The sequence below is a fragment of the Colossoma macropomum genome, unplaced genomic scaffold (genome assembly GCF_904425465.1).
Source record: "Colossoma macropomum unplaced genomic scaffold, Colossoma_macropomum, whole genome shotgun sequence".
NCBI lineage: Eukaryota > Metazoa > Chordata > Actinopteri > Characiformes > Serrasalmidae > Colossoma > Colossoma macropomum.
In genome coordinates, this window is record NW_023494806.1 from 8,516,250 (window position 1) to 8,534,064 (window position 17,815).

General features: G+C 38.5%; 1 protein-coding gene across 2 annotated transcripts; it reads left to right on the forward strand.

Moving 5' to 3' along the window:
• Positions 1 to 467: 467 nt before the first annotated feature.
• gal3st1a (galactose-3-O-sulfotransferase 1a) lies at positions 468 to 17,792 on the forward strand. Of its 2 annotated transcripts, XM_036598463.1 has the most exons (4): positions 468 to 971; positions 6,378 to 6,475; positions 15,019 to 15,151; positions 16,051 to 17,792. In XM_036598463.1, exons 2-4 carry the CDS (start codon positions 6,409 to 6,411, stop codon positions 17,195 to 17,197), a joined length of 1,347 nt encoding a protein of 448 aa, XP_036454356.1. In that variant the 5' UTR covers positions 468 to 971; positions 6,378 to 6,408; the 3' UTR covers positions 17,198 to 17,792. The 2 variants fall into 2 exon arrangements, with proteins under 2 accessions (XP_036454356.1, XP_036454357.1); XM_036598464.1 differs by lacking the exon at positions 6,378 to 6,475.
• The last annotated feature ends 23 nt before the right edge of the window (positions 17,793 to 17,815 follow it).

Below are 17,815 nucleotides of genomic sequence, written 5' to 3' on the forward strand. Positions count from 1 at the left end.
ACCCCTTTTCTCTTTCCTTCTCTCTCTTACTCCCTCGCTTTATCTCTTATCTCCCACTTCTCTCTCTCTCCCTTTTTCTTTTGCTCTCCTTTTCTCTATCTGTCTAACATCTCTTGCTCTTTCGCCCTCTTTGTCTGTTCTCTATTTTCCTTTCTTTCTTCCTCTTCTCTTTTTTCCTCTCTTCCTCTGTCTCGCTGTCTTTTGCTCTGATCCCTCTCTTTTACCTCCCACTTTTCTCTCTTTCTCTCCCTTTTTCTCTTGCTCTCTCTTTCTCTTTCTTTCTAACTCCTCTATCCCTTTCTCTCTCCCTCTTTATCCTTCTCTCACTTTTCTCACTCCTTCCCCTCCCTCCCTCTCTCTTCACTCTTTCCCCACTTTTTCTTTTTCTCCTTCTTCTATCTCACTTTCTTACTCTCTATCCTCTTTCTCTCTTCCTCTCTCTCTATTTTGCTCTCTCTCCCTCCCTTGTTTATTTCTTTCTCTCTTTCCCTGCCTTCCTCCCTTCCTCTCTCTCTTTTGTCCCTTTCTCTCTCTCTCTCTCTCTTTCTCTCTCTCTCCACACATACAAAGCATGACGAGTGCAATTCCCAGTAGTGCAGCAGATGTGATGCCACAGAGAGAGGGCGGTTGAGTCTCTCTCTGTTCTCATTACAGTGAGAGAGAGAGAGAGAGAGAGAGAGAGAGGGTGAGAGCGAGAGGAGGTGGAGTTTCAAACACATCAGGTGCTCAGAGACGGAGAGAGGAGTGAGTAGACTGCTGGACATCCAACAGCACCACAGCAGAGAGCATGAATAACCATCAGAGCGTCCACAGAGGCTGCAGCAGACTCCACTGGACAAGCAGAAGAGTCAGAGAAGGTCCATTTACGGATGTGAGCATGTGATGAGAGTCCATGTCTGTGAGCTTCACTCTCAGCAGCATCCCTCGTCCATCAGTCTATCCAGCTGGGGGGAAAATGTCCAGTCTTTGAGGTACTGAAGGTCTTTCTCCTGTTCACTTTGAATGAGCGCTGATAGCAAAGAGCCTGGTCACATGACTGTTATTGTTTGTGGCACTTTCTGGTGACTGTGTGGTAAGTTTGTTGGAGGAATGAATCAGACTTTCAGATTAGATAAGTGCCGCGTTGGTCATAGGCTGAGAGACAGGCTAAATTAAACACGAACAACAGAAGTGATATTAGAGCAATGCATGGAGCTGAAGGACATTTCACTGTACGTGTGTTTCTCAGTTTAGTGGATTAGGTTTGTATAGTTTTGAAAATAAAAGTGAAAAAAGGGTCAGTAGAAGTGATGCCACAGAAGAACCATGGTAATGTATTGGATCACGTCTGCAAAAGAGATGTGAGTGTGAAACCTTTTTCATGATAGCTGTAAAGTACAACTTCTACCTTAGTAATATGAATGAAGTAAATCTCAGTGGAAAAATATATGTATCGTTGCTGTCCAAAGAAAAACAAGAATCTCCAAAATGGTAATGATAACAGGAGAGGGCAGTTTCTGGAGCATTTCTATTGGTCCATTCATCATGAAATTTTCACACAATTTAAAGAACATCTGCCATGTTCAAATGATGTAGAAAAATAAACACATGTTTTTCTTTGGATTTGGATTTTATATATATATATATATATATATATATATATATATATATATATATATATATATATATATATATATATATATAATCCTGCCTTTCACCCAATGACAGCTAGGATAGGCTTCAGCACCCCACCGTGACCCAGAAGGATAAGCAGTTTAGACGATGTATGTATGTATGAATATATATACATACATATATATATATATATATTTATATACACATACATATCACGTCACTGTTGTCAGAACAAAACCTTGTATCTCCATTTTTGTCATTTATCAGGTTTTAACATAATTTGAAAATGGCTGTTGTCCTACATTTTGAGTGAAGTTCATGATGACTGGACCAAAACAAAACAATTTGTTGCAGCAATTTATTTGCACAGACCATTTCACCGCTTATTGCTTGCCAGCACCTCAACACGAAGTCACATTTTACACACAGAGGGACATCAATTGATTGCAATAATTAAAAGTATCCAAGTCAATTTTCATTCCACTAGCAGAACGTTAAAATCCAAAGAACCTTCACTTAATGTAAAGGTTCTATACCAATTAAGGCTTTTTCTCTGGACTGTACATCCACAACCCATTTAGGAACCTTTATGTTTACAAGGGTAGTGTAGAAAAATTAATAACAAATCATTTTATGTATTACATTATAGAGGTCAACCAGATTAGAATTAATAAACATGAGTTTGATTATGCTGCAAATAAGAAAATAAGATAACATGCATCACAGTCATTTTCCTCATGACTGACCTTGTGTCACCTTCCTTCACCAGCATATATCAAACTGGTTGAAAATGCATTTCGGACTTTTAACTGACTTGAAGCTAATGTTATTTGGTTTTGTGTGACCCTAATACTCAATTATATTTATTTTATTAAAGGAAATGATAGAACATTTCACTTTGTCACTACCAAAACTATCATAACACTACAGAAGCTTTAGGAAATGTTTTGGTTGTGACGATTTAAACTAATTTTGAGTGATTTGGAGCAAATTGTTGCTTTACAGTTTATATGGGTTTTTTTTATCATTAACATAAGTATAATCTCGTTTTGTTCTCTTTTATGTTTTTATGTTGCAAAAAAGTTTGTATTAACTTAAAGTAAGCAACCTGGGTAGATTAAAATTCAGGTCGTTTAAAATTCTATTTTTTTTTTTACTCAACACCTTTTCACAGTAGTTAAAAATACAATTTCAGTCTGTTTTGGGGGTCCCTCTGTTCAGCCTTGAATTTGAATATTTTTAATTACATTAGGCATTAAAAAATACATTTTAAGGGTAATTTGAATTAAACCATTTTATTTCATAATGTTATTAAAAAAATATCTGATGAGTTGATTTTCATTCTGCTGGCAGAATGGTCACTAGGAGGCCTGCACAAAGGGGTTAATGTAATGTACTGTTAACTCGACATTTATTGTTCAATAAACTTTAAGGCAGGTTACTTCTGTAGGTTAAACTGCATCATTTTACAGTGTAGAGCACTAAAAGATAGTAAGATTGTGGGCAATACTGTAAAATGCTGTACAGTGAAAATGAATTTAGTTTCCTGGCCAGGGATTAAGCCTAGTCCTGGACAATACTGCATTCTGAATGTAGAATCTCTATATATAGTCCAGGATTAGACTTAATCAAGGAACTGGAACTTAAGGTTGCGGCACACAAGCTACTGGATTAAGATTGGAAAAAGTCAGTCCTGGGATTCAGGAACCAAAACCAGTTATCAATTAATTCTCAATTAGAGTTGTTAATTCAGTAAAATACTGATTCAAATAGAAATGACAGTATGTAATAAAAAAGAATTGAGTTAAACTTAATGCTCATGTTATGAGTTCCTCATAGAGCTGTACACTCTCAGAAATAAAGGTACTAAACTGTCACTGGGGCAGTTCCCCTCTTGTCACTGGCACCCTCAAGGGTACATCTCAGTACCTTTAGTCAGGGAACATAACTGTACCATAATCCACTGAAATTATATTTTCTAAATTGTACTGACTGCACACACCCCGTCTCGTCTCCAGACTTTCATTTTACTGATCTGTTTTAAAACATTAGATTATGAAAAGGTACAAATATGTAATTTTCACCTGGAAAAAACTTATTTAAGGTACACAACTGGACCTTAAAACCACTGCTGTATCTTTGAGGGAACATTTACATTGTTTGTACTTTGATGAATGAAAAATGTACCTGCACAGAACCTTTATTTCTAACAGTGTAGTGGAAGTGAGCTTCTTAGCACATATCAGCATCTATCAGCATCAAACTGAAGTCTGTTAGACTTCATTCTTCACTTTTTTGGGATCCTTTTGGTCTAAAATAAAATGCTAAAGCTTCAAAGTGAGAAGCGTTAGAACAGAGTTCAGTATCCGAAACAGCAGAACGGAATTAAACGGGCTCAAATAGGAATTAAAGTTGAAAGACTAAAATGAAATGGAGGTAAAATACAGGTAAAATATGGTAAAGCAGGCCTTGCCAGTCTGTCAGCCCACAAAAACAGTACTTAATTCAATTATGTGCATAGATTCCACAACAATTAATTATATCATGTTCGAGTACCAAAAGTAAGTTAACTGAAAAACAACGTTGTGTTGCTATATTTATTCATGTGGAAACGCTGTGCACCTTTGCATCAAGTCAATTAAATGCTCTGATTTTTATCAGTGTGGATGCGTTTGGGATCATTTGGCAGAACAAGAGAGGAGGGCCATGCCTGCACCTGAAGTAATGTGCAGTAAATAGTAGGCAAAGTCTGCATACACTCTGCAATGACAGCGACAGCACAGCTGCCGTAAAACTACAAACGCAAACAGAAGTAAGGAAAAGTTCAAAATGGGTGTCATAGAAATAATAAGGGCATTAAAAACATTAAATGGATTATTGATGTGAGACTATGCCTATAACAGTAAAATGACGCATGAGTTAATGTGATACTGGATGACAAATCATAAATCAAGTGACAACAAATATGTGCACATGCTGAAAAATTCAAAATTTGAAAAATTGTTAAGATTAAAAGTCATTCAGAGTAGTTAGATGTTACATTCTAGAGATGTCAGAAACGTTCACAGCAATAGGGATAGAAACTAGACACCTAAAGTGTTTAATGCCTTTAAAAGCTATGTGTTTCATGACCATTCAGCCAAAATGGTCACTAAGTACAAATTATTCGCTTTTAAGAATCAGAAAAAAACATAAGACATATTTAACAGAAAATTACACAGAAGCCTCAGCATCTGAATATAATATAAACTTTTTGGTAGTTAGTCCACCATTTGCCTTTATTACAGCTTCTGTTCTTTTCAGGAGTCTCACTTTCAGTTTTTCAAAGAAATCTGCAGGGATATTTTTCCACACCTGCAAAGTTCAGTCTTAGAAGTTGGTGGAATTTTCTGTTTCACAATCCAGATAATCCCCAACACATTCAGTGATGCTGAAGTCTGGACTCTGGGGTGGTCAGTCCATTGTTCTGAGACGACCAGCGGCTTCTCTGTTTGATTTACAGTTACAGTTCTTTTTTGCCTATTTCCTTTTCTCAGTGAGGCTTCTTGACAGCTACACATCCTTTTATACTCATAGTGCTGAGTTGTCTTCTCACAGTGGAAGGATGGACAGAAACCTGTGGATTGTTTCCGATTCCGAGCTTGATTTTCTGCTCTCTTTTAAAGATGAAGGCTTTAAGTGCTGTTTATCTGATGAGGCAGTTTTGGTGTCTACCAGGTCTTGCAGGTGGTTGTTAGGAGGCCCATTTTCTCTGTAGCTTTTAATCATTTTTTGTCTCCTGTTTTGGAAACTCCTGTTTTTTCACGTTCCCCTTTGTTATGCAAGTGGAGTTCTAATATCTAATCTCCTCAGAAATATCTTCAAAAAACATGAATGACTTGTACTAAAATGCTGTTTAGACTGGAAATTAAGTAAATGAATGGTGGCAAAAGGTGTTTTTCAGATTTACCACTTTTTTGCCATTTAAAGGTGAGCAACCACCTTATGTGTGAAAAATTACCGCCATCTAATGCCTGCATGGTTAATCATTGGTCTCCGAGGATCCACAGCTTGTCTCGTAAATGCTTCTCAGGTGAGAGGAATGGCTAATGAAGCAGGAGCTGGAAAAAGTAATGCACTGAATTTGCTAGATTCAAACGTCTACATTATTTCCACATGACTAAGATAAATAACATCAACACCTTTACTATCAAAAATAAGTAGCTCGGAACCTACTAGTCAATAACTTACTTACTGGCAATTATTGACATAATTGTGTTGGTGTAACACTTGACTCAGTGCATATTGATGGGGACATTGCTGTTGATCTACTCACAAAGCAAAATAGGCCCAAATTCACTCTGAGCTCAGAAGGCCTAACATGGGTTGCCAGTACATTGATGTAAATGGACGGCCACAGTTTTTCGATTTGAAAATGAACTTTGTGTTGCCATGTACGCAACAATGCCGTTGTTGTCCACGAAGGCAGGGGTAGGTTGCAGCCCAGAAAAAACAATGAGTGCCTTCAGGCCTTGAGGGTTTGGTTTCTGTCACTAATAGTCCAATTTGACCTCGTCAAAATGGCCTTTTTTGGTTCTTTGTCAGCCTTTTGGTGCTAATGTAAAGCCACCTCAGCATTGTGCTGTTAGTATAGTGTACGACACTGGCAGGTACCTGAAGCACCAGGCAGTCCATATCTGGTTTCAGTGTGTGGGGGTGAGGCAGGTGGTCAGATCTACACAGGATCACTTTCTATCTGAATGCATAATTTATCCTGTGAGCAGGTGACACAGTGGAGGGGGGTCACTGAGTCTCATGGTGCAGTCTCACAGTAGCATGCGCTCACTCCAAGAACAGGAGGCCATCGTTCAGACGCTGCACTGTGAGTATTTTGGCTCTTATTAACTCCTTTGGTTCTCAGGTTTATTAGATCAAGAACAATTTTTGGTTCCTTAAAGCAGTGGTTCTCAAACCGGTCCCCTAGACGGTCCACATTTTTGCTCCAACTAAGTTCGCAACACATGAAGATGTGGACCAGTTTGGGAACCACGGCCTTAAAGAACCTTTGAACAAGTGTTTCTTTACCCTTTTTGTAAAAAGAAAGATCCCATAAATTGGTGTAGAACCTTTACCTCACATGAAGGCTCTGTAAACCTTTATGAAATCAAAATTGGTTCTTCTGTGACATTGTGCAAATAACACCTTTTTAGTTATTTTCTATGGAAAATATTCATCTAATAGTTACTTTTACCTTTTACAAGTGAGGAATGGAAGCCATCTATGATTGCTGGCATTTAAGAGGTTAATTCTCTGGCTTTTGGGTGCCTATACTGAAAGAAGAACTTGTCTAGATCACTGATAAAGGGTCTGGCAACCCATGCTAGGGAACCTGTTCATTTCACAATCCACTTTTTTGTGGATCCTTTTACTTTATCTGGTTTCGTTTATTGCATTATCTCTGTGTGACAATGAATCAGTTTTTGTTCCTTGTGAAGTGACGTTTTCAGTTTGACTTGTTCTAGCACAATACACGGTACCACGCTAGGTAAAGTACAGTGTGGCCTGAATACACTCAGAATGAAACAATGTCAGAAAACTTGTGGAACAGTCACTGTATTCTAAAAACAATCTAGAACACTGCAGAAGATGCTAACGTTCTAGATTCTGGCATATAGAATCTTGTAAGCTGTGCTTTATCAACGGTTTGGCCTGTGGTAGATGCTGGGTTTGATTAACCCCCTGCAGTTTGGGTCTCCCGGGAGGATGATGATTGAATGAGCAGCAGGAAACGTTCCTTAAATAATTGGACACAGGAGGGGAATGATGACGAACACTGGAACCGGAGACTGACAAAGAAAAGACGTACAACACAATGGAACTGATTAACTAGAGCTGTAATGATTAAGGATGGGCCGATCGATATTGAAGTACTGATACTTCCAATCCTGAAGTTTCTTTTTAAGGATTGTTTTTAAGTAGTAAAGCAAATCTGTCATTTTATGGGAAGAAGTGTGCCTTTGATGCTGGAAAAATAAAAATATATAGATATACACAAAAACCAATTGTAGCCATTTTTATATATCCATATATAACAATTTTGGAGATAATTTGTTTTTGAAAAGGATAACAGCTGATAATCATTGAAAACCCATTTTTATTTCTCTAATTAAGATGGTATTAATCGTAATATTGCACTATAGCACTGATGTTTCTGGTATGTGTGGAGCCCACTCCTGACAATAAATATTGTAACAAAAGGAAAGGTCTTCAAAATGGTCTATAATGCCTTTTGGAACAAAAGCCTTTAGTTGTACAGTTGTAGCTTGGTTTTTAAAAGTACACATTCATGTGAAGAAGTTGGTACACCCCATTAAATGCTTCAGTTTTTTGACATATGTGGACATATAAGTATTTGATCATCAGCTACACAGTATATATAGATAAATGTTACATAATATGAAAAAACAAAGGAAATTTGAGTTTGCAATCATTCATTTAAAAACAAATTAACTGAGATGTCTTTTTTGAGAGAAACAATTTTATGTAGGTGTTTTCTATAACCGTCTACCAGTTTCTGATATATACTGGGAGAAATTATTGTCCATTTCTTTGCAGAATTATTTCAACTGAAAATTTTTACTTGCATGTGCAGCCTGTTTCAAATCTCCCCACATCCTTTCAATGGGATTCAGATCTGGGCTTTGGCTAGTCAATTTCACAACCCTCCATTTCTTCCTTCTGAGCCACTTCTTGGTGGATTTACTTCTATGTTGGGGATCATTATCTTTTTGGCAGGTCCACTTCTTCAGCTTCAATTTCTTTTCAGATGACGTTCTCCTCAAACTCTTTCTGGTATGAAAGAGAATTCATAGTTGATTCTATGACTGCAAGCTGCCCAGGCAGCAAAGCAACCCCAAATCACAAACCACCACCAAGCTTAACAGTTGGTATGAGGTTCTTTTGATCAAATGTTGCCTTAGGTTTTCACCAAACATGGCTTCTGGTACTGTGGCCAAACAACTCTAGCTTTGACTCATCTGTCCACAGCAAACTGTTCCACAAGTCCTGGTCCTTGCCTAGATATTGGTTATTAGTCATGCCTCAATGTTCTTTTTAGAGAGCAAAGGCTTCCTCCTGGCGCACCTCCCATGTAGGTCAAATTGTTGTCTCATTCTAATGGTGGATGCATGCACTTTGATATCCACAGTAGCAAGAGCTACTTGCAGATCCTGTGATGAAATTTTGTGGCTCTTTTTTTGTGATCAATTTTTTATTTGTTTCCTGTTAATCAAGCACAACATTACAAAACTGAAGGAAATAAAAAAAAAACAAAAAAAAAACAACCCCCTTATCCACCCCATCCCTCCCCATCCCACTGGTCCATCCATCCCTGTAGATATTGTAACTTTATTAATCCTAGCTGTTGCCAGTTCTAACATAACTATTAATTGGGAGCTTCTTATACAATGTTTCAGTGAGATGAGAATATATAGTTGATACAAGACCTCGTGGTGGTGTATTAATGACCGATCTATAAATCAGATGTGGCCCGAGGCTTGTTCCCCATGGAACTCCATATGCCCATATCCATAGGGCTGAACGTAATTGTAAATACAGAAAGAAGGAAGATCTTGGTATATGGTTGTTAATAAATTTTCAAAGCTTAGCATCCCCTGTTCTCATTGCTCTGACATAAAAGGTTTGGTACCAGATTTTATATTCCTAATGTGCCAAAGTGTGATTTGTAAATGACCTTTGTCACTATAAACAAGAAATTTTTCCAGGGCTCTAAAAATTTGTGTTTGTCATCATGGGACCAAAGTTGAGCGAACAGAATTTTATAGACAACCCAGAAAACAATACAGCTTGAAGTCTGATAGGTACATTTAACTGTTTTTCAATTTGTCATGAGAGAGTGGGTCGAACCAGACCTTTAAGGCACGGAGTTGGAAAACTTTATGGTACATTATAAAATTAGGTAAGGATAAGCCTTCTTTCATTTTAGAATAACACAGTGTGGCTAATTTCATTTTAGGTTGCCTGCCGTTCCAAATAAATTTGCGAATTGCTGCGTCAAGCTTTTCCACCAGATTACTGGGGGTGACAGAGGGATCATCACAATCAAAAAAATAATGCGTGGCTGTATATTCATTTTTATGCTCACAATTCTAGACTGTAATGAAGATGGTATGCTTGCAATTCTAGCTGTATCATTTTGAATTTCCATCAGAGTTTTACCATAATCTGTATCAAGAATACCTTGCAGAGAGGCCATTATGTCAATCCCGAGATAAGTAATCTGACTCTTTACAGGAATTACTGAGACCAATGCTGGTGATGTCTGAATTTCTTTGGCTTTCTTATTAAGAAGGAGAAGAGATGATTTAAGCCAATTAATCATATAACCTGAAAATTTTCCAAACCTAGTGAATGATGCTAGTAAATCTGGGACAGATTCAAAATTAGAAATGTACAATAAAATGTCATCAGCATAGAGAGATATTGCATGCTTGTTGGATTGAAATGTAGCAGATTTCGGTTTGCACTTTGGTGGAATGCCATCAATCCCTGGGGTTTTTCCTTTTTTTTGAGGTCATAAGTGCTATGTGTAATCCTTCGAGTGTTATCGGCTGGCCAAGTTGTTCTGATTCACTAGCTGTTAGCTTTGGAAGATCCAGCTCTTGAAGAAATACGTGACATGTATCTATATCTAAACTGGCAATAGGTTTGTAGAAGTCAGAAAAGTGTAATGTAAAAGCAGCATTTATCTCGTTGGGTTCAGAAACCAATCCCTTACATGGTGAGTAGATGGTGTCAATAGTAGCCCGATGTTCACTCTGCTTCAGCTTAAGTGTGAGTATTTTACTTAGCCTAGATCTGTTAAAATAATATTTCTGCCTTGCTCTATGTGAGATGAATTCCACCTTTCTACGTAGCAGGTCGTTTAATTCGGCTCTGGCAATTTTCCGCTCTTTTTCAACAGTTGACGAGTATTTATATTTCAGGGCTTGCTCTTGAGATTGACAAAAACATTCTAACTCCACAATTTTGGATGTTCTTGTTTTGTGTACATAGGAGGCAAATGAAGTAGCGAAATTTCTTATGAAACCTTTTGTAGCCATCATGTTTCTATATTCTGTTGGAAATTCAGAATTCTGAAGCAAAGAAAATTTTGTGGTTCTTAAAGGTCTTTTAACATCTTACAGTCTGCTCTTGGGCTAAATTTGCCCAGGCTTTAAATCTTCAAGATGATTACATCTGGACAGTGGAAGTACTAATTTCTAAAATTTTGGAAACACTTCTCAAACCCCCATCCCAGACTCATCTACAGTCATCTACAGTCATCATCATAGTCATCTACAACCTTCTTTCTGAAGGCCTCAGAGACCTCTTTTAATATAGGCATGATGATACCACACACTCCAGTAACAAAGAGTAGACCAGATATCTGTGGTTTAAATAAGACAGGTTCCTCTAAGATGTTCTCTAACAGTGTTCTAATCATTAGCACCTGATCGGGTGCACCTGATTTCAATTCGACACATTTGAAGAAGTGATATATATAAATATATATAGTATAGTATATAAATATATATATATAGTATATAAATATAGGGGAGTACTTACTTTTTCCTCATTAGGGAACTGCATTTCTGTTTATTCAGTTATATAAAGGATGACAAAAAATGTTAATTTTAGGTGTAACGTAAGTTATATCACCTTTATCTAGCAACATTGTTTAAATGAAGACCAGATATCTGTATGTCCAAATTTGCTGAAAAAAACTTCTTAAGAGGTGTACTTACTTCTTTACATGACTGTATATATATATATATATGCATATATATATATATATATATATATATATATACACACACATATATATATATACACTGGCACGGAAAGACACAAGACAGAGCGAAAGCTCTACAATCTTCTCTTATTTCCATTTTTGCAATTTCTTATTTTTATTATTTTGTAATAAGTTGAAAATGCCAGGTGCCCTTAACATTGTGTGAATACTTCATGCCGAATGGACTGATAGAAATGGTCCAAAATGAAATCTTTTACATTATCTTACAGTGCTCGTGTTTTTTCTTTCTGCAGTGCATGTTTTTTCCTGTAAAGTTACTTTTCTGAAGATACAAGATTTTGTTCCAACAGTGACGGTGTAAAGTTTTTCCCTTCTCACAAAGAAATCAGGATATTAGTGTTGATATTACTTTTTAAAGATCCTCTAGCCTGAGCTTTTCAACTTGTGATCGTGCCTTTGCTGTTCATGCTCCCAAACTCTGGAACACTTTTCCCTTGGACGTTGGACTCTCAGGCTGTCCATGTTATTAAAGAGGAATTCCCTGTCAAACTTAAATCGGAAACTCTAAGCAAAGTGTGCTGCAGTTTCTATTTAGATTGTATGGGATATTTCTGCCAGCGTTCTGTAAAGCTTGCCAGCATCTCTCCAGCATCATTGGAGAATGGGCTTATGTGTAGGTCAAGTACTGATCATGTTATCAATTCTGACATGTATTTCATGTATATCAGGTCAAGTGTGTCTTAAGCAGAGGTGGGTAGTTAGTAGTTCCATTTATTCAGTTACGTGTACTCAGCTGTGCTCAATTTTGATGAATTTGTACTTTCTTGAGTATTTTTAAATAATAATACTTTTACTTCTACTTACGTATGTTTGTTAATTTCATTATCTTCTGTTGACTCAGCATCTACAGTGCTTTGTGATTGGTCACACCTTTGATTTTTGAGCTTTATCATTTTATTTTAGACCAAAAGGATTAAGAAAGAGAAGATGGCTCTCAACAAGAGTCAGTTCCTGAGGTTTAGTAATGGGGGATAAGCCTGTCCTAGGGGAGCCCAGGGCTTGTTCCCCTTAGGAGAAAATGTTTTAATGGCCACAAAGTTTCCGTTCATCATGAACGTTTAGAGTAGCAACAGCCAGAAAATGTATCAAAAATGGCTATTTGGTCAAACTGGCACACAGTAGCTCTGCCTCTTTGTAGTTTGTATTAAGCACAGAGCCAGTATGACTTCAACACTGTATTCCTCCACTTACAGTAGGCATGGATCAAACACAGGTACTGAAGTCAAGCAATGCTATCTCCTCTCTCTGAGATAAGCTGCAAAGTCCCCAAGTACACAGATTGTAGATCAGTTCAGTCTTAGTTGGTACAATCAGAAAGAGTGTGATTTTGCTCTGTAGGCATGTTTAATAATCTAGGTGACAGAATTTCAAGGTCATAGTGACAAATATTATATTTTCTCAGTAAGTTCAAATAAATTCAGTGTGGGTATTTTCACTCTGTAACTACTAACTGTTTCACTCTGTATATTCTAGATTTTCAGTGAGGTCTAATCTTAATTTTAGTGAGCTTTTAGCCAAAATCCATTCTTCATCTTCAGCGGTTGCCGACTTACTGTACTTTACAGAGTGAGTAAAACCAGAGTCCCTCCCCTAGGTTTGATATGATTGGCTTACAATTTACAAGGTCTGATATGATTGGCTTAAAGCTTACCAGGCCTAATATGATTGGCTTAAAGCTTACAAGGTCTGATATGATTGGCTTACAATTTACAAAGTCTGATGATCAGCTTACAACTCACAAGGTCTGATATGATCATCTTACAACTTACGAGGTCTGATATGATTGGCTTACAGCTTACAAGGCCTGATATGATTGGCTTACAAGGCCTGATATGATTGGCTTACAGCTTACAAGGCCTGATATGATTGGCTTACAGCTAACAAGGCCTGATATGATTGTCTTACAACTTACAAGGTCTTATGCGATCAGCTTACAACTTATGAGGTCTGATATGATTGGCTGAGCCTGGGGTTCCACTTTTCACATTATGTTAGTAAATCTCTGGTAGCACAGCAGAGGCAGCGCCTCCCTAGGTCACGCCCTGCTGTCACAGTATATTGTGAATTTGGAGACACGATGTCACGGTAGAATAATGAAGAATCAGTGACAATAAACTACAGATAATTTGAACTAGTAATGCACATTTATTTGGGAAAGGGGGAATAATATGGGAGGCAAATCCAGCCAAAAAAGAAATTAAAATTAAAACCATAAAATGAAAATGCAAACCTCGTTTTGCCATTTCTTTTTCCAAACATCTGTGCAAATATCCTGCCAAAATTGAAAATGAAATGAAATGCCTACATTTGCAATTTCATTTTTCACATGAGCACGGGCCATTTGTGACAAAAATAAAAATAAAAATAAATGCAAAACAGATATTTGTCATTTCATTTTAGTCGTTATTCTGGTTTTTCATGGCCAAATCTAAAATGAAAAAGCTAATAGAGAAAAGAAAATCCAAGTTTCACTTTGGCTTTGGCTTTTCTTCATGAAATGCAGAATACGGGTCAAAACTAAAATCAAAATGCAGTGTTCACGTTCTTATTTCTTTTTCACAGCAGTCGGCTGCATATCTGACAAAATGAAAATGAAAATGCAAAACTGATAAATCAACAGCAAAGTGACAGTTTGTGATTCAGTTTTCGGCGCGGCGCGCTTTAAGTGTCAGAATGAAAAGGCAAATGCAAACGAACATCAGCGCCACCTGCTGGACATTTACTTTACATTTTCCACTTTTCGATTTCATTTTCAAACTGACCAACATGCAAATATATGTTAGTTAGCACTAGGCGGCGCTACGGGGTACATTTTAGGACATCCTCAGACCTCCGAGTCAGAACGGCATCATTCCTCAAGCTACTCGACTTTGAGTCTCAAGAAAAACCACCGTCATGACTCAGATCTGGTGAAACTGAACATCAGCATAAAGCCATTCTATTCCCATACAATAAAGCCCCCCTGAAACTGGCCTAGCGACACCCCTGGTTCCTGTGCTGATAGATGCTGGATGTACTAAGAATCTCCATTGCAGTTCTATAAGTAACTCAGTACACTCTTTAAAAAGATGGTTCTTCAAGGGTTCTTTAGTAAAGAAAATGGTTCTATGTAGAACCATGAACACTCAAAGAACCCTTTGCATGATTAAAGGATTCTTAGCATCATAAAAGCTTCAAATTGCTGGAAAATGTGTTGCAGATGCTTTTTGAATAAGGTTCTATATAGCACCAGAAAGGGTTCCATATTGTAACAAACCAATGAACCCTTTTTTGGCACTATATAGAACCTTTTTTGCTAAGAGCATACTTAAGCAGTTTTTGGAGTTGCTACTTTTGTAAGTCTACTCAAGTTGTTTTGTGGAAAAGTATGCTTACATCTACTTTTAGCATGGGTTCAGGCTACTCTACCCACTTCTGATATTAGGAGAATAATTAGTAATACCAAAAGACGACAGCAAAGCCCTTCAAGACAACCCTGAACACACCTGTAATTTAGTTTCACCGTTATCCTACAGGTTTTGGGGCCTGACCATTGTCTGTTTTTCTTGCAGGTACGATGGTTGGGAAGCAGAGGAAGCAGTGGAGGTCAGTGTGTAAGGGTCTGATTCTGGGGACCCTCCTGACCAGCTGCATGATTCTGCTTTACTGCCTGTCTGCTCCAGAGGTGCAGTTCAGCCTGCCAGAGTGAGTCTCGCCATAACATTCTGACCTCTGATTTCAAATTTCATAATGTCATTGTGTCAATAAATTAATAATAAATATTGCAACACGTTTTGGAAGACGACGAAAGTTAAACCGCGGAAGTTATAGTTATCAGAAGAAATAACAAAAGCAGGTTTAAATTTGACATTAATTATTTCATAGCTTATAGCTCATTGCATGATGAGGCTCTCGGTATATTTCAGAGCTGTGGTCTCCCTATAAAAACTTACATCATCTAGTCAAGGCCTGTTAGTTGGTCCAGAACAAAGAGACTGCGCCTTTGCTATGTACACTCCCAAACCCGGGAACGCTCTTCCCTTGGCCATCACTGACTCCGTGCGTGTTTTTACTGGGGAATTCCACAGATTTTTTGAAAAGTATGCATATGTCAGTAGTTCAGATGTAAACAAAGTCATTCAGAGTGATTTGATGTGAAATGCGCTATTCAAGACAAAATTTCAGTCATAATTTCCTCAGTGATGGTGATAGGAGCCAGACGTCTGAAGCCACAAAAAGCTAGAATAAAGTTATTACATGTGATGGTTGCAGATGCACTTCCTGATGCCTGAGACATAATACCTAAATAAAACTTTTACCACATACCATATTGTCCCCTTACAGCATTACATATAAAAACTCAGAAATCATGCATAGGAAACTGGTGGAATATTTTAATTCGTGTTTTTCTTTTATATTTTATTGTTGTCCTATATGCCTTATTTTTATTTATGTTATTATTGGTATTATTGTTCATTATTAGTATGTAAACTCCTTTATTTAAAAAAAAGAGAGAAAATCTAGAGATTTTTCTCGGTTTTATGCTAAGTAGTTTTCACTTCTGTGTATGATTTCTCATTTATATTTGTCATTTCCCTTTCCAGTGTTCCTGTGCCTTACTCATGCTCCCATCACCCATCTCCTGCCTACCCTGTAGCTGCTTCCAACAGTGTCCATGGACAGGAGCAACGCTGCACCCCAAAGGTGGACATCATGTTCTTAAAAACCCACAAAACAGCCAGCAGCACCATCCTCAACATCCTGTTCCGCTTTGGGGAGAAGCACCGCCTGAAATTTGCCTTCCCCAGCAGCCGGAATGACTTCTTCTACCCTTCGCCTTTCCACCGCTCGCAGGTGAAGGACTACAGGCCCGGGGTGTGCTTCAACATCATGTGCAATCACATGCGCTTGAACGAGGCCGAGGTGGCCAAGGTGCTTCCAGCTGACACCAGCTATATCACCATCCTGCGAGATCCAGCAGAGCTTTTCGAGTCTTCTTTCCATTATTTTGGCCGCCTGGTGCCTCTCACGTGGAAGATCTCTGGGGAAGATAAACTTGGAGAGTTCCTGAGAGAGCCTGAGGTTTATTACGACCCTGAGGGCTTCAACTCCTTCTACCTCAAGAACTTACTGTTCTTTGACTTTGGGCAGGATAATAATTTACCAGCGGATGACCCAAGGGTGGAAGAGGGCATCCAGGCCATTGCCCAGCGCTTTGAGCTGGTCATGCTGGTGGAGCACTTTGATGAGTCACTAATCCTCCTAAAGGACACCCTCTGCTGGGACATGGAGGACCTGCTGTTCTTCAAGCTAAACGCTCGGAAGGGCTCCACCGTCTCCAAACTGACCCCAGAGCTCAGAGCTAAAGCTTTAGAATGGAACTCTATTGACTGGAAGCTTTACCAGCACTTCAACACCACCTTCTGGCAGAAAGTGGAAGCGTATGGCCTGGAGCGCATGGCAAAGGACGTTGCTGAGCTGCAGCGCAGAAATGCAGAAATGGCCACCACCTGCATCGAGGGCGGCCACGCTGTGGACGCCGGGAGCATTCATGAGACTGCGATGCAGCCGTGGCAGCCCATAGGTGAAAAGTCCATTATGGGATACAATCTGAAAAAGAACGTGGACAAAGCTCATAGGAAACTGTGCAGAAAGATGCTGACCCCAGAGCTGCAGTACTTAACAGACTTGGGGGTCAACCTGTGGATCACGAAACTGTGGGGCCACGTGAGGGACATCCTTCACTGGTAGACAAAGCAGGATCACACTGCTCGACCACTGACCTTTACTGTAAACTTTAAAGATGACCACTGATCCCTGTGAAACAAACTGAAGCGTAATATAAGTAGTACACAGACTTTGTCAATGTCCAGCAGATTTTAATGTCATTTCAGTTGGTCAGTTTTAGATTTCATAAAGCCGCATCACAGCAGTGGACAGGATTGTGAACTGGTGCTTGAGTCAATCATAAAACCAAATCAATGACACTCATTACATGACCTCATGTTCCTATCTGATGTCTGTATGATGTTTTTTTGCCTTCTTTTTTTTGCACGCTGCCAATACCGTATCAGTAATGTTCCCTCATTGACTCTTATTGGCCGAAATGAAATCATGTGGTGGGGGGGTGGGAGTGGTGCCACAATACCAAGCATTCCTGTTTTGTTTGTCGTATCAGCAGCCACTGCTAATATGATAACATGTTCTGCCTAAAGAGCAAAGGACAACACTGCGCTGAAGCACAAGTGCACCTCAGCTCTGTGTAGACAGAATGAATAACGAGTCCATTGGTTTAAAGGAGGCAGATACCAAATGTGACATTATAGTAATACAGCAATAAAATAAACTAACATACATGCTGTTCACTGA

Coding starts and splice junctions, on each gene's coding strand:
- gal3st1a (XM_036598463.1), top strand. CDS start 6,409: ATGGTGCAGTCTCACAGTAGCATGCGCTCACTCCAAGAACAGGAGGCC. Junction 6,476..15,018: donor CATCGTTCAGACGCTGCACT/GTGAGTATTTTG, acceptor TTTTTCTTGCAG/GTACGATGGTTGGGAAGCAG. Junction 15,152..16,050: donor GTGCAGTTCAGCCTGCCAGA/GTGAGTCTCGCC, acceptor TTCCCTTTCCAG/TGTTCCTGTGCCTTACTCAT.